This window comes from Entelurus aequoreus, linkage group LG08 (genome assembly GCF_033978785.1).
Source record: "Entelurus aequoreus isolate RoL-2023_Sb linkage group LG08, RoL_Eaeq_v1.1, whole genome shotgun sequence".
NCBI lineage: Eukaryota > Metazoa > Chordata > Actinopteri > Syngnathiformes > Syngnathidae > Entelurus > Entelurus aequoreus.
In genome coordinates, this window is record NC_084738.1 from 51347748 (window position 1) to 51369910 (window position 22163).

Sequence of the window (22163 nt, forward strand, 5' to 3'; positions counted from 1 at the left end):
TTCCGGTTCGAAACGCCTCTGAGGATGACGTATGCGTGTGACGTAGCCCGGCGAACACGGGTATGCCTTCCACATTGAAGCCGATACGAAAAAGCTCTGTTTTCATTTCATAATTCCACAGTATTCTGGACATCTGTGTTCGTGAATCTGTTTCAATCATGTTCATTGCATTATGGAGAAGGAAGCCAAGCAAGCAAAGAAGAAAGTTGTCGGTGCGAAATGGACGTATTTTTCGAACGTAGTCAGCCACAACAGTACACAGCCGGCGCTTCTTTGTTTACATTCCCGAAAGATGCAGTCAAGATGGAAGAACTCGGATAACAGAGACTCTAACCAGGAGGACTTTTGATTTGGATACACAGACGCCTGTAGGGAACTGGGACAACACAGACTCTTACCAGGATTACTTTGATTTGGATGACAAAGACGCAGACGTGCTACTGTGAGTATGCAGCTTTGGCTTTTTTTTGCGTATGTACGTAACTTTTTTAAAATATATAAGCTTTATGAACCTTGGGTTAGGTGAACGGTCTTTTGGGCTGAGTGATTGTGTGTGTTGATCATGTGTTTGAATTGTATTGGCGTGTTCTATGGAGCTAGGAGCTAGCAGAGGAGCTAGGAGCTAGCATAACACGTACCGTACCGTACGTGCGCGTCACGTACGTAACTTTTTAAAAATATATAAGCTTTATGAACCTTGGGTTAGGTGAACGGTCTTTTGGGCTGAGTGATTGTGTGTGTTGATCAGGTGTTTGAATTGTATTGGCGTGTTCTATGGAGCTAGGAGCTAGCAGAGGAGCTAGGAGCTAGCATAACAAACACGCAGGTGTTATTATGCAGGATTAATTTGTGGCATATTAAATATAAGCCTGGTTGTGTTGTGGCTAATAGAGTATATATATGTCTTGTGTTTATTTACTGTTGTAGTCATTCCCAGCTGAATATCAGGTACCGTGAGTATGCAGCCTTGGCTGCTAAACATTCGATAACTTGACCGTATGTGCGCGTCACGTACGTAACTTTTTAAAAATATATAAGCTTTATGAACCTTGGGTTAGGTAAACGGTCTTTTGGGCTGAGTGATTGTGTGTGTTGATCAGGTGTTTGAATTGTATTGGCGTGTTCTATGGAGCTAGGAGCTAGCAGAGGAGCTAGGAGCTAGCATAACAAACACGCAGGTGTTTTTATGCAGGATTAATTTGTGGCATATTAAATATAAGCCTGGTTGTGTTGTGGCTAATAGAGTATATATATGTCTTGTGTTTATTTACTGTTGTAGTCATTCCCAGCTGAATATCAGGTCACCCCCGGCTCTCACAGCATCTTCCCTATCTGAATAGCTTCAACTCCCCACTAGTCCTTCACTTGCACTTTACTCATCCACAAATCTTTCATCCTCGCTCAAATTAATGGGGAAATTGTCGCTTTCTCGGTCCGAATCTCTCTCACTTCATGCGGCCATCATTGTAAACAATAGGGAACTTTGCGTATATGTTCAACTGACTACGTCACGCTACTTCCGGTAGGTGCAAGCCTTTTTTTTATCAGATACCAAAAGTTGCAATCTTTATCGTCGTTGTTCTATACTAAATCCTTTCAGCAAAAATATGGCAATATCGCGAAATGATCAAGTATGACACATAGAATAGATCTGCTATCCCCGTTTAAATAAAAAAAATTCATTTCAGTAGGCCTTTAAAGATCTAAAAAAATTATTTGGGAATGTCCGGCGGGCCAGATTGAAAAGCTTAACGGGCCGCATGTGGCCTTATATTGCCCAGGTCTGATCTAACATCTGTGAAGACCAAGTCCTGCAAGAATATGTCATTCATATCACCACAGCTGATCTGTTGTACAATACAGAAGAGAGGCACAATTACATCAAGGATGAACCAACTGCACTATACAAACAAAAGCATCAACTTGGCACTAAAGACTGAATGTGAATTTATTTTGCTTCCTGGAGAACGTTGGACATTTGTAAGTAATCACAACAAGCTGGGGTTGTATTGGACCAAAAAAAGGTAAACGTGTTTGTTTAAACAACTGGTTAAACTAAAGAAGAGTTTAAACACACTTATAAACCTCTTAAGTTGTTTATAAGTGCATTTACTATATTATGGATTAGTACCTTGTTTCCAAGATTATTAAAAACTGACTTTCAAAATGTGCACTTAATTCTTACTACACTTAGTGTCCCCAAGTTTTGAGCAAATCAACGAGTTGCAGTTCAGTAAAACATTAAAAAAAACATTCCTGCATGACATTCTGACAACCAAATTGCATTTGTACCGATATTTGGGTACAAATGCTGTTTTCTTTGTGCTCGCTTCTTAAGCAAATTGTATTAATGCAAACAAATGATAACCTGTGATTAATCACGATTAATATTTTAGCCTGATTTAGCCATTCCTTTACCACTTTTGACGTGTGTTTGGGGTCATTGTCCTGTTGGAACACCCAACTGCGCCCAAGACCCAACCTCCGAGCTGATGATTTTAAGTTGTCCAGAAGAACTTGGGAGGTAATCTTCCTTTTTCATTGTCCCATTTACTCCCTGTAAAGCACCAGTTCCATTGGCAGCAAAACAGGCCCAAAGCATGATACTACCACCACCATGCTTGGCGGTAGGTGCGGTGTTCCTGGGATTAAAGGCCTCACTTTTTCTCCTCCAAACATATTGCTGGGTATTGTGGCCAAACAGCTTAATTTTTGTTTCATCTGACATTTGTTTCATCTGACATCACATGCACAAAGATAAGACCTTCTGGAGGAAAGTTTTGTGGTCAGATGAAACATATACTTTTGACCCAGCAGATTTGGTCACATTTTCAGTAGACCCATAATAAATTCATAAAAGAACCAAACTTCATGAATGTTTTTTGTGACCAACAAGCATGTGCTCTAATCACTCTATCACAAAAAATAAGAGTTGTACAAATGATTGGAAACTCAAGACAGCCATGACATTATGTTCTTGTGATTTAGGGCTATATAAATAAACATTGATTGATTGATTGATTCTTTACAAGTGTAACTTTTGACCACGACTGTAAGTAGGGTACCTGGTGTGCAGTGATTCCATTAGCGATGGCCTGTTGCACTGACTCTCTTGTGACATGAGCCACAACCACATTGGGGAGGCGATACAACATTTCACTGAAGAGCGCAACGAGAGCAATCTGAAGTTCTGAGCCTGGAGGGGACACAGAATTAGTGCAGAAATTACTACGGTCATCTGTAATAAAATGAGTGACAATGCATATTTGATTATATTTGATTTGCATGAGAACCAACCAAATGAAACTGGCCAAATTAAAAATACAAATGTTGCAGTGATATGATTGTACATTGTACAATAAGTGCTCATACATACTTGTGTAGGCGTAGATGCGATAATTAGTTTCCACAACAATAAAGCCAGTATCTCCAGTACCAGGAATAGAGCCACAGTTAGAAGAGAGAGAAGAAGAGCTGCTGGTAACTCCTGCAGCCAGACTGATGGCCAGCCTGGTGGGATAGTAGCGCCTTGACTTTCTCTAAAAAAAGGCAAAGAAAAAAATGTCCAACAATAATGTCCACCTGTTCCTAAACCTATACTTCGTTGAAAAATTTGAGCGTAATGACAAAACCAAAGACCAAAATAGCAAAAGAAAATCCTGTTAATGTTTTCTGTGGTACTGAAACATTGTCAGTATATAAACAAGCTAAATTAACAAGAAATGCATGGTTGACAAACAAATTTTTTCCTACCGAGCATCCTCCAATTTTTGATTATACACTATCCCAAATACTATTACGAACACATTAAATTTAAACAAGAATCAGATGCCCTCCTCCTTACCCCCACATAGCAGTCTTTACAGTAATCCATCACTGAATCGGCTTCTTTAATGTGTTGCTTACTGGACTTTACATGTATTTTCTTACATGATTTCGATTGCACATTTTGTGTTTTTATTGACATTTGTTAAATTCTATCTCAAATATTTTGTAATTGCTTGTTACATTTTATTTTACTTAAATTCTTGCTATTTTGACTTTATTCTTCGTGTTAGCTTTTTTTGCACCAACACAATTCCTTTAAACTGTAAATGTACCTGGCAGTAAAAAAAATATTTTGATAAATCTTTGACATGTTTTAATGCCCAAAATAACTATGTGTCCGAGGCAAATGGACATCTGAGTGGAGAGCGTGTGCTATTAGGATGAACATACTAAACATGACAATACATAAATTGTCAAACGTTAAGTCTAAAATGCAGCCCAGGGGCCATTTTTGGAACTACAGCTCATTTTCTATTGGCCCTTGGCGTTGTCTAAAAATAAAATGGATTATTAATGAGATATCTTATTAGTTATTAAACTAATTTGCTTTGTTAATTGTAACATGTTTTGTAAGGGAGCTTATATATTGACCTATATTGGATTGGTTTTTAGCATGTTTAAAGTGGCCCCCATATTTATTTACTGTATTTTCCCGGACGGTAAGCCGCTACTTTTTACCAACACTTTGAACCCTGCAGTTTATGAAACCGTCCAGCTAATTTATACATTTTTCTTTGCTAATGTTTTGATTTCAACAAATAGTTTTCAAATTACACCAACAGAGACACTGAAAAGGTGTGTTATTGTTTGTGCTACGGCGCCATTTTTTTGGACGAGTTTGCTTACTGCAAGTGCTGCAGGTTGAAAATGTACTTCCTATTTTGTGCCTTGAACCGGATGTAAAACTGTCCATAGTTTTTCTGCTTGAAAGGATTCTTTATTCATCACTCCAAGCAACATTTGTAAGTTTTACGATATAAATAAAACAATTCATACTTACGAAACTATTCAAAATGTGATGTCTGTAGGAGTGTTTTTTAATGCATATTTGTACTTGCTATCTTGATGTACTCAATCTAGCGTCATTAGCATTAGCAGATATGCCAAGACGTATCGTAGTAAGAAAAACAACAGTTTTAATGCCAACAAGCAATCCTAACTGTCAAAGCCAACGACAGTCGTTGAAGTGTAAATCCCGCTCGTTAGCGTTGAGGTATTGTGTGGCAGAACGATCGCTGTGGATCGACTACGACCTGTCCAAAATAGTCGGACTCCCCGTGTAAGCATTCCATTCAGTAAATGGCATTCTGGTCACCTTCTGTGACCAGACAGCTTGTAACTCCTGTTATTTGTTGGAGGCTAAATTGCAGAGTCCATTAGGAATGGTTGAAAGGACAATGTTGTATGCGGGAGACAGGTAGTGTCACAGACCACCTCCTCTGTTCAGGGATGGTTTTTCAACCTTGACATAGATGGCTTCCCTCACTCGTCTTTCGTACCATCCATCCTCCCTGTCCAGAATCTGTCCACTTTTGTTCTCAAAGGAGTGCTGTTTTTCCCTAAGGTGCAAGTAGACAGCTGAGTCTTGGCCTGAAGAGTTTGCCCGTCCGTCTATGCCAGACCTGGGCATTCTGCGGCCCGCGGGCCACATCCGGCCCTTTGTGCGTCCCTGTCCGGCCCGCGTGAGGCCAATCATAAATTACAAAATAAATTTAAAAAAGTATCAATGTCGAGTGTGCAATACAACGGTGCTGCTTTTGTTTTGAAAAGCGTTATTTGTATTACTTCCGTGTGGACGTATGCGCGTGAGTGAATGTGAACAGCGGCAATCACAAACTACAAAATAAAGTTTAAAAAACATCTATGTCGTGCGCGCAATTCAACTGTGCTGCTTTTATTTTGAAAAGTGTTCTTTATGGGCGTATGTCCGGGTGTAACCTGTGAGTGAAGGTGCACAGCGACAAGTGATGAGACGCTAAAAAGAGAAAAGTTGATGACGAATGGCGTGTTTTCAACAAGACATGGACTGCCAAGTATTTCTTTACAGAAATTAAAGGTAAAGCCGTGTGCTTAATTTGTGGTACACAGCTTGCTGTGTTTAAAGAATATAATTTGAATCGCCACTACATGACGAAGCACGAGGAAAAATAGTGTAATCTGTCTGATGAAGCGCGCGCAAGGGAGGCTGATGCGTTGATGGTAAAACTGCAAACCCAACAAGGACTTTTTGCCATATTTCACACCTCCAGAGATGCAGTTGTCAGGACAAATTTCGTAATTTCTCACAAAATCGGCAGAAAAAGTAAGGCGTTTTCTGACGGAGAGTTTATTAAGGAGTGCTTATTGGACTTTGTTGCACTGATATAACAGGTGTTGTGCCGGATAATGCACCCCCTGACGGGAGTGTTATATCAACTAAAGCCCACATTTAAAGTTTCCACGTGCAAGATTGAATCTATTTAAAAAAGTTATTTAATAAGAAGCCAAAAGTGCAAAAACAATAATGTTCGTGTTGGAGGAGTTGTGAATGAATGAAATATGAAATTCGTGCTGCAGTCGATGCTGGGCCACAACATTAGGTACACCTGCAGACTGCAGCACAGATTCCTGCTTGGCACTTAGCATCAAGGGTTGGAATTGGGGGTTAAATCACCAAAAATGATTCCCGGGCGGTGAACAAGGGATGGGTCAAATGCGGAGGACAAATTTCACTACACCTCGTGTGTGTGTGTGACAATCATTGGTACTTTAACTTAACTTTAACATAGGTTGGCTTAGTGGTTGTTTTTTTCCCCCAATATATGACTCATTCATCATTACACTGGTTAGTATACACCAGATTGTTTTTGTGGGTGTGGGGTGTCCGGTCTTTAAGATGCACCAGTCTCTGTCTAAGGGTGTTGCCTGGTTTGAAATGTACTAGGAAGTTGTGTTGGTTAAAAATGCGCAGGCCTGTGGTTACCCCAGCTGGTCGTTTGTGAAGAGTGCATCCAGGAATAACAAGAACAGAGTGGATGAGGAGGAAAAAGGTGACAGACGCAAAAAAGTTGTCATTCCATATGTATCAGGTCTCTCTGAGAATCTAAGAAGAATTTTTAACCAACACAACATCCTAGTACAGACCTGGGCATTCTGCGGTCCGCGGGCCACATCCGGCCGTTTGTGCGTCCCTGTCCGGCCCGCGTGAGGCCAATCATAAATTACAAAATAAATTTTAAAAAGTATCTATGTCGAGTGTGCAATACAACGGTGCTGCTTTTGTTTTGAAATGCGTTATTTGTATTACTTCCGTGTGGACGTATGCTAGTGCCCGATTGTGAGTGAATGTGAACAGCGGCAATCAAAAATTACAAAATAAATTTAAAAAAACATCAATGTCGTGCATGCAATACAACTGTGCTGCTTTTATTTTGAAAAGTGTTATATATGGGCATATGTCCGTGCGTAACCTGTGAGTGAAGGTGCACAGCGACAAGTGATGCCCGGTTATCCCCGAGACGCTAAAAAAAGAAAAGTTGATGACGAATGCCGTGTTTACAACAAGACATGGACTGAAGTATTTATTTACAGAAATTAAAGGTAAAGCCGTGTGCTTAATTTGTGGTACACAGGTTGCTGTGTTTAAAGAATATAGTGTAACGACCTGCTGAAGTTGATGTTGTGTTCTTGAGTTGCGGAAATGAGGAGTGAGGATAGACGTGAGTGTGGAAGGAACAAGATAAGTTGAGCTGTGTTAGTATAGGTTGCTCAATAAAAGTTTAAAAAGAGCGTCAGACTTGGTGTGCGCTTCTTCTGGACGCTACAATTGGTGTCAGAAGTAAAACTTTGCGCATACTGCCGCTGCTTGTGTGAGCATACTGCGCTGCTTGTGTGCTCAGCATGCTACGTCATCGGGAGGTACGTGCCACAATGTTTCCTGGCGACTTTGTCAAGATTGAACGGGAGGGGAAGCACATAGAGTGGGGACTTAAGGTGCCGGCAGCGACTGCAGATGTCTGTGTATATCCCTCACGTGAGGAGCTCGCCGCAAAGAGAGAGAGAGAGGGAGGAAGGAGAGAGGCAGCGTTGACAAGTGCAGCGCACGCTGCTTGGCATGGGGGAATTCCGCTCTCAATGAAGACTCCCAGGTTTGATGGCAAGGCGAACTGGGAGGCATTTCATCCCACTTCTGACACCAATTGTAGCGTCCAAAAGAAGTGCACACCAAGTCTGACGCTCTTTTTAAACTTTTATTGAGCAACCTATACTAACACAGCTCAACCTATCTCGTTCCTTCCACACGCACGTCTAGCCTCACTCCTCATTTCCGCAACAGCAACGCTTCCTCCTTCTTCGCCAATCACCTTACAGGCGTGCTACGTTCACAACAAAGAGGTTGCAGGATAAAGTGACAGAAATTGAAATTTTTGCATTGTATTATACATCAGGAAGTGTTGTGTAAGAAAGTGTTAAAAATAAAACCATCAAAAGCCATCTGCTTTTGTATTAAGATAAGTTAGGTTAAATGAAATTATTATTATTATTATTATTATTATTATTATTATTATTATTATTTATCTTACGGTACATCAAAAATAATTTGAGCAAAATTTAATTGAAATATTGTCGGTGTGGCCCTCCAGCAGTGCTCAGGTTGCTCATGCGGCCCCCGGTAAAAATTAATTGCCCACCCCTGTCCTAGTACATTTCAAACCAGGTAACACCCTAGGAAAGAGACTGGTGCATCCTAAAGACACCCTACACCCACAAAAACAATCTGGTGTATGCTATCCAGTATGAGGATGAGTCATATATTGGGTAAACAAAACAACCAATAAGCTAACATATGGCACAGCATAGACGGACTCAGCTGTCTACTTGCACATCAGGGAGAAACAGGACTCCTTTGAGAACAAAAATGGACAGATTCTGGACAGGGAGGACGAATGGTACAAAAGAGGAGTGAGGGAAGCCATCTATGTCAAGGTTGAAAAACCATCCCTGAATAGAGTAAGTGGTCTGCAACACTACCTGTCTCCCACATATGAAACAGTCCTTTCAACAATTCCTAAAAGACTCTGCAATTTAGCCTCCAACAAATAACAGGAGCTAGAAGCAGTCTGGTCACAGAAGATGACCAGAAGGCCATTTGTGCCATTTGTTTACAACTAAATGGAATGTTTCTGAGGGGGATTCAGACTATTTTGGACTATAAAAGTGGGTGACATTGTTATCACCAGGAAAGATGAGGTCACCTACCTAGGTTCCATTCTAGAGGCTAACCTTTCCTGTGATAAAATGGCAACCAAGGTAATCAAAAAGGTTAACCAACGAACGAGATTTCTCTACAGAATCTCCTCTCTGGTCAACAAAAGCACCATGAGAATTCTGGCGGGAACTCTCGTTCAACCCTTTTTCGATTACGCATGCACCTCCTGGTACCCTAGCACCTCCAAAACCCTCAAATCTAAACTCCAAACATCCCAGAACAAGCTAGTCAGGTTACTTCTAGACCTCCACCCCAGATCCCACCACACTCCTACCCACGTCTCCAAAGTGGGCTGGCTCAAGGTGGAGGACAGAGTTAAACAACTTGCACTGAGCCTAGTCTATAAAATCCACTACACCTCCCTGATACCGAAGTACATGTCAAACTACTTCCTTAACGTAAATGACCGCCATAACCACAACACCAGGGGGAGCTCCACTAACCACGTTAAACCCAGATTCCGAACTAACAAAGGTCTTGACTCATTCTCTTTCTATGCCACATCAATGTGGAATGCGCTCCCAACAGGTATAAAAGAAAGGGCATCTCTATCCTCCTTCAAAACCGCAATAAAAGTTCACCTCCAGGCAGCTACAACCCTAAACTAACACCCTTCCCGGATTGCTAATAATCAAATGTAAACAATCAAATGCAGATACTTTTTCTTATGCCTTCTGATCTCTCCTCTCTCTCTCTCTCTCTCTCTCTCTCTCTCTCTCTCTCTCTCTCTCTCTCTCTCTCTCTCTCTCTCTCTCTCTCTCTCTCTCTCTCTCTCTCTCTCTCTCTCTCTCTCTCTCTCTCTCTCTCTCTCTCTCTCTCTCTCTCTCTCTCCACTACTTGCTGTCCATATCCTACCCCCCCTCCCCCTCCACACCCCTGATTGTAAATAATGTAAATAATTCAATGTGATTATCTTGTGTGATGACTGTATTATGATGATAGTATATATCTGTATCTGAATCAATTTAAGTGGACCCCGACTTAAACAAGTTGAAAAACGTATTCGGGTGTTACCATTTAGTGGTCAATTGTACGGAATATATACTTCACTGTGCAACCTACTAATAAAAGTCTCAATCAATCAATCAATGGTCGTAGTCAGTCCACAGCAATCATTCTGCCACACAATACCTCAATGTTAACGAGGGGAATTTACACTTCAACAACTGTCGTTGGCTTTAACAGTTAGGATTGCTCGTTAGCATTAAAACAGTGTTTTTACTCACTACGATAGAGCGAAAACATCCTTGCCCAGGCACACCCTCTTGTTTTTTGTAGTATAAATATTTGGGGTTTTGGCAACAACTGCTGGACTAGATCTGACCAATCTAAGTCTATGAGCATGAACTGATGAAGCCTCATCGGATGAGCGGCGAAACGTCTTCCAAGACAAACTAGCAGCCCACTTGCGATCAATTAAGGAAAGTAAATAAACATTTTAAAAAAAAATTCGTACCAGTATGTTATGATGATCACAATAGATTCACCAAGGGCGACTTCCGTTTCCATGCTGATAGAGCCATTGTTTTTACATGCCTGTTTTTCAAATCAAGTGGAGCGTAAAACTGTTGATGCACTTTATCTTTGACTCCTATCTCATCAATAACACATCTCCACAATGGTGAGCCTTTGACGTGAGTGATCTGCTCTGTTGCGCCCCTTAGATCCAAACGTAGCAAAGCTTTTCTAACACCATGGCTAAATAACTCTACGCGCGCTCTCAGACGCGCGTGCAGGCGCGCGGAGCGAAAGTGGGTGAAGGATAGGCTTCATGTCTCCCTCCAAATCCTGCGGGACTCCGTGTCTGAATACCAGCGAGCCGTAAAAGCATCGAAAACAAAGTATATTTTTACCTTGATCTCCAGTAACAGTCATAAACCCCAAGTTCTTTTTAAAGTTTTAAATTCTCTTATCAACCCCCGTGATGTGTCACCTGTTGTCCCCTCACCTGTCCTCTGTGAAAGTTTCTTAAACTTCTTCATTGACAAAATCTCTGCACTCAGACCATCTGACACCTCTGCTCCTCCTCTCCCTCCCCCTCCCCCGCTTGCTGTTTTCGAGCAGTTTGAGCCTATCTCCCTCTCGGACGCAGTCAAACACCTGCGGCCCACACATTGCCCATCAGATAGCCTTCCCTCTCGCCTTCTCAAAGAAGTCCTTGATTCAGTTGGCCCTACTATTTTATGGTTGATTAACACCTGCCTCTCCTCCGGATATGTCCCGGCTGCTTTTAAGCATGCTGTGGTGCAGCCTTTAATTAAAAAGAAAAATCTTGACACCTCTGTTCTTTTTAACTTTAGGCCTATCTCTCAGTTACCCTTTCTGTCCAAAATCCTTGAGAGAGTAGTGTATGTCCAGTTACAATCTTTTCTAGCTATAAATAACATCCACGGGAAATTCCAATCTGGTTTCAAAACATCTCACAACACTGAAACGGCACTCCTGAGGGTGCAAAACGATCTGCTTCTGGCCGCTGACTCTGGTAGTCCTGTGATCCTGATGCTTCTGGACCTCACAGCTGCCTTTGACACAGTGGATCACAGGATTCTACTGTCACGACTGAAGCAGTACGTGGGCATCTCAGGTGTAGCCCTAAGCTGGTTTCAGTCCTACCTAACTGACCGGAGTTTCTCTGTGCAGATAGGAGACTTTCTCTCCTCGGTGGCCCCCCTTACCTGGGGTGTTCCTCAAGGGTCAATCCTGGGTCCCATACTCTTCCTACTGTACATTCTACCTTTAGGTGAAATCCTGGTCAAGCACAATGTCCCATTCCACTGTTATGCCGATGATGTTCAGATCTATTTACCTCTTAAGAGCACAGGACAGGTCGCACTTCAACCACTGCTTGACTGTCTGACTGACATTAAAGCATGGATGAGTGCTAACTTCCTCAACCTTAATGAGAGCAAGACCGAGATAATCATCATCGGCGATACATTTCTAGTCTCGTTTGTCAGTGCTCTAGGTCTTCTGGGTGTAAACATCCGGTCCTCCGTGAGAAATCTCGGTGTGATCTTTGATAGTGCCTTCAAATTCACCAAACAGGTCAGCTCAGTGGTTAGTACCAGCTTTTACCATCTCAGAACACTAGCAAAGACCAAGGCCTATCTCTCCCAGAGCGACCTGGAGACTGCTATCCACGCCTTCATCACACACCGGCTAGACAACAATAACTCACTGTACGCTGGCATTGATCAGGCATCACTCCGCCGTTTGCAGCTTGTGCAAAACGCGGCTGCCCGTCTCCTCACCAGTACCAAAAAACGCAAGCACATCACCCCAGTGCTGACCTCACTCCACTGGCTCCCTGTCCGTCACCGCATTTATTTTAAATTACTTTTAATTGTTTTTAAATCTCTAAATGGTCTGGCCCCACAATACTTGACCGAGCTGCTGCATCACCATACCTCGTCTAGAGCCTTGAGGTCAGCTGACCAAATGCTTTTGGCGGTCCCCAGATCCAGGCTAAAGACCAGAGGGGACAGAGCCTTTTCCGTTGCCGCCCCTAAGCTCTGGAACAGCCTTCCCCTCCACATTAGGTCACCCCAGAGCCTGGGGGTCTTCAAAACCGTCCTTAAGACCTACCTCTTCTCGCTGGCCTTTGACCCGAGCTGAGTCCGCCCACTAGGCCACCTTTTCTAGTCCCCCCCCCCACCTCTTCGCTTTAGTTGTATTTTTCAATTTGTCGCACTTTTATTATTATTATTTTTATTCTGCAAATTTTTAAACTTTTTATTCGACGCCTTTTACCGTATTGCATTTGCACTATCTTGTTTAGCACATTCATTGTTTATGTTCTTTGTTTGTTTTTTGTTTTGCTTAGTTTTTTTTTGTTTTTTGTTTGCTCCATGCTTTTTTAACCTGTAAAGCACTTTGGTTCAATCTAAAAAGTTGTTGAAAATGTCAAGTTGACTTGACTTGACTTGACTTGACTTATTCATTGTAATCATCTTTTCTTCTCTATCTTTGTTGTTGTTATTATTGTTGTTTTTATCCAATTTGATTTTATTGTTTTGATTTTGTACGGTGTCCTTGAGTGCCCAGAAAGGCGCCTTATACGGTAAATAAAATGTATTATTATTATTATTATTATTATTATTATTATTATCTCGAATGACAACAGAGGGAACAACATGGACTTGTGGCCCTAACGACACGGCTGATGTCAGCGCCATCTTGGCAGAACAACCTACACCATTGATTTTAACACATAGAAGCCAATTTCTAGCTGGCAGGAATTACACAGGATGTGTGGATGTGTGGGCGTGCTGGAAGCCTCGACGACAGTCAGAGCAATGATGCTTAGAGGATCCATATACAGAGGTTGAACTTTTTTACACAGTTTGTCCAAACAAGTGACATAATATTCGAGAAGTGGTGCAGGAAAACATGATATACGTTGACCCTGTTTTGCTGCAGCAGAAATATAGCTTTCCCATGAGGACCATTATGTCCCTTCTCATCTAAAAAAAATACTACAAAAAGTGTGCGTTAGCAAATCTTTCCTGTCCCTCTCAGTGCTCACCTTTCTTTGGAAGACCAGTCCAAATTCCCGAAGGTGCTGCAGAAATGTGAGTAATGACTCACTCATACCCTCCACTGAGTAATCCTGAGGCCAACAAAAACACATCCACAAGAACAACAAAAAAGCAAACCCAGACAAAAGGCTGAATATATTTTTGCAAACACACAAAAAGATAAAAGGTAAATTATAATGTACTTACTCTGCCCAATGTAGAGAAGCTGAGTTGAAACAAAAATGACAATATCTCCACCAGGTCCATCTTTCTGAACTGCAACAAAAAACAATACACAAATCATATATTTAAGTATGTTTGTATTACACTCCAGTGTTTCCCACACATTCATTTATTTGTGGCGGCCCGCCACGAAAGAATTACGTCCGCCACAAATAGATTTTTTTTTTTGTCCTGTCCAGCCTCTCAGGCAAATCATATAGTTGATGTAGATGCCCATATCGGCTGTTCAGATTTACTTTACAAAAGAGAAGTGTAGGATACTTCTCTTGTTGCCTTATTTGTATTTTGACTTTATTAAATGTATTTATATTTTCATTTGGTGCAGCCGGGCCGGAGCAGGAGGGGATAGAAAGAGAGAAAAAAGAAGACAGAGGGGGAAATTGTGGGGACAAGAGTGGGATTAGACAGAGAGACAAAAACAACAACAGCAAACACAACAACAACAACAACAACAATAGAGCAACATCAGCAAATACGACATGTACAAATATGATGGTAAAACTAATAGCAAATAAGCAGTTAGCGAAAATAAAAAACAATACAGAAATGACAATGAGCATTATTACACTACAAATGGAGCAATACAAATACCAATAGAAATAGCGCTATTGATAATGAACAATACCAATACTTTACCTTTATTATCAACAATACAGTTGTTCAAATGCAACAATACGTATACCTGTACGTAATGATAACTTCAGATACGAAAGAATGCAGAAAAATGGAGGGGAAGAAAGAGAAGCAACCTACATTAACCTTGCAGATTGTTATAGTAACAATAGGTTAAGCTTTGTCAGTGTGCCATGTGTTACCCAGTTTACCCTAGGGCAACAACGTTAATATATGTTTGATGAAACGTGATTATGTGCATGAGTGTATGTATGCATATGTACTTGTATATGTACAGAATGTGTATATGTGTTTGTACAGTGAGTGTGTATGTACAGTATAGATAGATAGTACTTTATTGATTCCTTCAGTATGTGTATATGTATGTTTGTACAGTGAATGTATATGTACAGTATGTGTATGTGTATGTTTGTATGATGAATGTGCGTGTGGATGTACGAACTTTGAGTATATAAATATGTACTGTATTTGTACAAAGACTATAAAAATGGGACCCATAACCTCCCTGCTTGGCACTCAGCAACAAAGGGTTGGAGTTGGGGGTTAAATCACCAAAATGATTACCGGGCGCGGCGCCGCTGCTGCCCACTGCTCCCCAAGGGGATGGGACAAATGCAGAGGACAAATTTCACCACATCTAGTGTGTGTGTGACAATCATTGGTTCTTTAATCTTAATATGTATGTGGGAGCGTGGGTACATGTATGTGTGTATGTATGTATGTGAGTATATGTGAATTTGTATGTACAATACATTTGACTCCCAGTGTGTGTGGGAGCCAGAGTACGGCCCCAACCTTGTAGATTGTTATAGTAACAATAGGTTAAGCTTTGTCAGTGTGCCATGTGTTATACCCAGTTTACCCTAGGGCAACAACGTTAATATGTTTGATGAAACGTGATTATGTGCATGAGTGTATGTGTGCATATGTACTTGTATATGTACAGAATGTGTATATGTGTGCTTGTACAGTGAATGTATATGTACAGTATGTGTATATGTGTGTTTGTACAGTGAATGTATATGTATAGAATGTGTATGTGTGTGTTTGTACAGCGAATGTATATGTACAGTCTGTGTATACAGTATGTGTGTTTGTACAGTGAATGTATATGTACAGTATGTGTATATGTGTGTTTGTACAGTGAATGTATATGTACAGTATATGTATGTGTGTGTTTGTACAGTGAATGTATATGTGTTGTATGTGTATGTTTTTACAGTGAATGTATATGTACAGTATGTGTATACAGTATGTTTGTATAATGAATGTGCGTGTGGATGTACGAACTTTGAGTGTGTAAATATGTACTGTATTTATTTGTATATGTATGTGGGAGCATAGGTACCTATGTATGTGTGTATGTATGTGTGTGAGTATATGGGAATTTGCATGTACAATACATTTGACTCCCAGTGTGTGCGGGAGCCAGAGTACAGCCCCAGCCTCCCAGAGAGCCCATCCCACAAACAGTAGGTGCGGTGCCCAGGGAACCCGGGGCCACCGCCCCCACGCAACCAAGCCGGACAGCGAGAGGAACCCCAGAGCCTGGCCCACCGCGCCGCCCACAAGGGCCAGCAGCAGGCCGCAGACAGACGCACCCGGCAGAGGACAAGGCACGAGAAAAGCAGGGGGCAGCCAGACCCCAAGCCAGCGAGAGACCACACCCCACACGGACAGAAAGGCGGGACGCCCCGCCCGAGGGGCCCGGAGACCCCCCGCAACCGGACGGGAAGACTGCCCCCGCCCCACCGGCAACCGGGCCCCCACGAGCCCCCCCACCCCACCCCCGGAGAGCGCGGCGAGGCCAGCCCACGGCCACCCCACCCAAGCCGGCCGCCACAGGACCACCCAGCACGGGGCCACGGGAACCACCCACCCCACCCGCAGGGACCCCAACGATGGAGATGGAACAACCAGCAACCGCCCCGCCGAGTTCTCCCCCTAAGGTAGGGGAAATAAATAAATTAAATAAATAAATACATAATAATAATAATAATAATATTAATAAAATATATTAAAAAATAAGAATAAATAAATAATTAAATCTATTTATTAAAAAAAAAAAAAAAAAAAAAAAAAGAATTAATAGAAGATCACAGACATGCTGACACACAAGGTCGCTACCCCAACAACTGGCCAACTCGCAGCACCTCGGAATACCCTGCAGCACCAAGCTACCACAGTAGACGCAGGGACCAGACCCAGCAGGCCCCAACCAAGACGGGCACCCGGAAGGGATGGACGGTGGGACCCAGGAGCTCCAGACACGCGGTCCGGATGCAGTAGCCTGAGGCGCCGACCCCCACCCGACAGGCAGGCCCAGAACGTACCCCCAGAAATATACATACATATATATATACATACACATAAACATACACATGTACACATACACACACATACACATATATATACATACATACATACATACTTACATACACACACACATACACATACATATACACAGTTTGTCAGCCCCGACAACCACCACGCGCACGCGCGCGCTGCCACCAGTCACAACATCAGCCACCCCCCTGCACCAAACCCAGCAGCCACGGGCGCCCACACCACAAACAAACGGCAGCAGAAACAGCAGCCACAACACCCCCAGACAGCCAGCACCACCCAATCAAATCGATCAAAAAAAACCCGCGACCGGCAACCACACGCCAACAGGATCACAGAGACCAGCCAGCGCCAGCCCGCCAGCAAGCCCAAACGCCAACACGCAAACAAGAGACACCAACACCCCCCCCCCCCCCCCCACACCAAAAGACCCCACCACCCCAACCCAAACCCGCACAAACACACCATCGCCCAAACAACCGAGACACAGTATCCAGACCAGACACGGGCGCCGCGCCGCCACCACATCAAGTCGCCAACAGAGACCCCACAGCGCAAGGTCGGGCCACACGGGCACGGACTTCACCCAACAGGAAGCGAGACCCGCGCGACGCCACACACAAATAAATAATAAGATTAAACAAAAATAATAATAATAATTTTAAAAAAAATTTAAAAAAAATAAAATAAAATACAAATTAAATTAAATTAAAAATAACAAATACAAATAAATAAATAAAATAAAATAAAGTAAGTAAATAATAAAAATTATTTTAAAAAAAATATATATATATATATATATATATATATATATATATATATATATATATATATATATACACATACATATACATATAAAAAAAAAAAAAAATAATAATAATAATAATAATAATAAATTAATAAAAGCCTGGCAGGCCACCAGAACGCAGTCCCCGGAATCCGCGCCGGCCGACGAGGCAATGAGGGGTGTGCCGAACCCCAACCCCCCCACATGCATGTGTACAAGGCCCCCAGAGTGTCTACTGTGTAGTTAAAATTAGGAGGTCAGCCATTACAGCCGACCTCCAGTCCCTATTGATGCGTGTACTGTAGTGTGAGTGAGATATGTATGCTTGTGGGAACTAATAATGCGATTAAAATTGGGGGACATCAAGGTCTTGGTGGGTCCCAACCAAGCCGAGCCCTCCAAATCCTAAGTGTCTAATATGCAGCTAAGATTGAGGGATGGACGAGCAGGGGACAAGACAGGAGGACTGGAGCCCCATAGGAGGCATCCTCAACCCCCCGCTATGCCTCCCCGCAGGACAATCCCCCAAAGTCCTATATTTGTGTGACTGTGTGTGCTATAAGTAGGAGGAGTAGAGGGCCCGGACACCTCCCCCAGTCCATGCGGCCGACAACCAGGAACTACGGCCAGGAAGCCGCCCCCCCCCCCCCCCTCACGGCCCGTGAACCACACCAGACCACTTTAGCGTGACGCCACGCGAGCCCACCCCCGCCAAACAAAGCCAGCCCCCGCCCGCCCCAACCCAACCCCGCAGAGCCCATACCAGCAACCAAACGCAGAAAAACTGCACAGCCCCATGCCCAATGCAAACACCGCATCTCGGCCATCCACACAGCAACGTACCCATACGAGTTCCGGCCAGGGGATGGCGCCCCCCAACGGGGGAAGAAGTCAATGCACCCCGTCCGCACGCCAGCCCCCAAAGCAGCCGGCAAGCCAACGCCAGCCAGCCCCCACAACCCCACAAGCACACAGATACCAGCCACAGTCCCCCAACCACTCCAACCCAACACAGCGACGCCAACCGCCGGCAGTACCACAGCAACCATCACCACCACCGCCCGTCCGAAGCACAAACACCCACGGCCGCCGAAACCGAAACAAAAAAAAGCGACCTACCCCGTAAACCACAACAACGCACACCCCCAGCTACCACAGAGGCCACCAACCCACCTACCCCGACTCATCCACATACAGGCCAATCGATCCACCAGACATCCACACCCATACACACACCTACACATACATACACACACACATACACACATACATACATATATGTATATACACATACATACACATACACACATGCATGCATATACATATACACATACACACACACACACACACATATATACACTTACATACATATATATATGCACACATATACACACACATACATACACCAAAACAAAACAAAAAAAATAAAAATAAAAATAATAATAATAATAATAATAAATAAAATAAAATAAACCCTTTAAATAAAATAAAATAAAAATAAACATGAGGCCTGGTTGCCAACAGTGTCCAGCGCCACCAAACCCTGCAGCCCTTCCCGCACGTCCAGGCCCCCCCGCCCACCACCCACCAGGCACCCCATCCGGCAAAAAGCCATAAGGGCCCAGCCCCGCGCCCACAGCCGGCATGCCATGGCATCTCTGCAGGCCTGGTGCCGCGATCAGCAATGCACACCGGGGCAGCGACACACACACATGTACCTACATACATACACACAGATTCCACCATACATACATACAAACGTACACACACACACACACACACACACACACACACACACACACGCACACCCATATATACACATATATAATTTAACAGAATAAATAAAATGTATTAAATAGATCATTAAAAAATATATATAAGTATATACATAAATAAAATTAATAAATAAATAAGGGCGGAGTAAAACACAGGAGGGAGACCCCCGCAGGGCAGTCGGGCAGCACCGCCGGGGCCCCAACAAGGGAGGCAAGCAGCCCCCCCAACCCGGCACCAGGCGGGCCCGCACAGCCGCAGCGTAGGGCGACCCCGGGCAGACCCCGCCCCGCGCCCCAGGGGAAGGAGGAAGCCCACGGACACCCGAAGCCGGAGGGGCACGAGCCGACCCCCGCCCGACAGCGGCAAGGCCCCGGCCCCACGGGCGCAACCCCCCGCCCAACCACCCACGAGAGGGGAAGCCCCCGCCCAACCCAAGGCGGCCTCCCCCAACAGCCCCACCCGCACCCCAATCCCCGCCCAGGCACCCTCATCCAACCCCAGCCCCCAGACCACTCACGGATCGGCCCGCCAGGCCGGCACCAGGGAACACACCCCAGGCCCACCCGACCCCGCGGCACACGGCCCCCCCGGCACCCACGACCCCCCACCCACGGAGCAAGACCCCCGGGACAGAGCCCCAGCCCCGTCCCCCATGGGATTCAGGTCAGGAAATCAATTAGCGGTGCCCAAAGAGATCTGAATTCTGTCAGTTGTTGTTTTGATTCAGCAGACATTCTTTCCATAACTACATAATCTAATAAAATGTTTTTGTAAAGGTTTATACATAAATTATTTTTTGATTTCCAATTCATGAGAATAGTTTTCTTGGCGATGCCTATTGCATTTATAAGGAGGTATGTTTTGTTTATATCAAAGTCAGTTGCGGAGAGATCACCCAACAGGCAGAGTGCGGGGGAGATGGGAATAGGAATCTCTAACACTAATGATAGGTTCTCGCACACTCCAAGCCAAAAGTTACTCACGGGAGCACAGGACCACATTGAGTGTAAGTAGTTATCTACCTTATTATCTGAGCAGTGTACACACATGTTAGAGTCAGCTAAACCCATTTTATACATTCTTAGACCGGTGTAATGTATTCTGTAAAGTATTTTGAGCTGAATCAGTCGTAAATTCGGATTCTTAATCAAACGAGAAGTATTGAGGCATATTTGTTTCCAGTATTCTGGGTCAAGGCTTGTGGATATGTCTGAGTGCCATTTGGAAGTTGGGATACTTATTGTGTTATCTATTTTTGATAAGAGAGCATATAATTTGGATAAAGCTTTGGGGGCAGATGTTTTGAAGAATTTAATGGTCGTAGGATTACTTTCCCATGTTGTTTTGTTGAATCTTGCGCTAATTACAGATTTGATTTGTATATATTCTAGGAATTTATTAGGATTGATTGCATATTGTATTATTAAACTTTTAAAAGAGATAGAACTGTTTGCATTGATGATATCCCCAAGACATCTGACTCCTTTATCATACCATGTTGGAAAGTTCAATGGCTTCTTGTTTAAAAGAAAATCAGGATTATTCCAAATAGGCATAAATTGACAGGGAGTGAGCGGGGATCCAGTTATTTTCAAAAACTCCCACCAAGCTGTTAAGGTAGTGCGTATATTAATACTTTTGAAGCAGTTGTGTTTTCGGAGAATTTGGCTAATAAAGGGCAAGTTAGAAATTGGGATCTCCTGGCTAAGTGATTGTTCAATCTCTAACCATAAACTATCTAATAAAGTGGGATTGGTCCATTTTAATATATATTGTAGTTTATTTGCAAGGAAGTAATAGGAAAAGTTTGGGAGTTCTAGACCCCCGTATTCTTTGGGTTTTTGTAAAGTTTTAAGGCTGATTCGTGCTGGTTTACTCTTCCAAAGAAACTGATTGATGTGTGAGTCTAGTGATTTAAACCAGATTTGAGAAGGTTTGGTTGGAATCATTGAAAAGAGATAATTAACCCTAGGCAAGACCATCATTTTCACGGTAGAAACCCTTCCCATAAGTGAGATTGGCAGTGCTTTCCAACGCGCCAGATCATCCTCAATCAATTTTAAGATTGGGGAGTAATTCAAGCGATTCAGATCTGACAATGTGGAGGAAATATTGATTCCCAGGTATTTAATGTTCCCTTTATGCAGTGGAATCGATGAGGTGCTCTGAAAGTCAAAATTAATTGGTAACACAGTAGATTTGGACCAGTTGATTGAGTAATCTGAAATATAACTGAATTTATTGATAAGTGAGATTGTATCTTGAAGAGAAGAATGTGGATTTTGTAAGAAAAGTAATACATCATCAGCATAAAGGCTTATTTTATGATGAACGGTTGCGGTATGGATGCCTTTAATATTTGCATGCTGTCGAATTGCGGTTGCAAGAGGTTCAATAAATATAGCAAACAGTGACGGAGAAAGTGGACACCCTTGCCTTGTGCCCCTCATAAGATTAAACCTTGGGGAGATTTGGCTATTCGTTCTAACCGAGGCTGTAGGGAAACTATATAGGACCTTGATCCATTCTATAAATGAGTCTCCAAATCCAAATTTCTGTAGAGTAGCTAAAAGAAAATTCCAATTCACTCTATCAAATGCTTTTCCAGCATCTAATGAAACAACAGCTGTTTTTAAATTATGAATAACAGAATAGTCTATCACATTTAGTAGACGGCGAACATTGTTGGATGATTGTCTCTCTTTGATGAAACCTGTTTGATCAGGATGTACTATATATGGAGTGACTTTTTCTAATCTTTGAGCTAATACTTTGCAGATAATTT

At 43.0% G+C, this 22163-nt stretch overlaps 1 protein-coding gene across 1 annotated transcript in view; it reads right to left on the reverse strand.

Moving 5' to 3' along the window:
* The window catches only part of gtf2h4 (general transcription factor IIH, polypeptide 4), a 115913-nt gene that overhangs the window by 23651 nt on the left and 70099 nt on the right, over positions 1–22163 (reverse strand). Inside the window, exons 7-10 of the mRNA XM_062056758.1 lie at positions 13801–13869; positions 13602–13685; positions 3377–3539; positions 3066–3196 (exon numbers count right to left, since the gene is read on the reverse strand). Coding sequence (XP_061912742.1) covers positions 3066–3196; positions 3377–3539; positions 13602–13685; positions 13801–13869 — 447 coding nt within the window. The remainder of the gene's footprint in view (positions 1–3065; positions 3197–3376; positions 3540–13601; positions 13686–13800; positions 13870–22163) is intronic.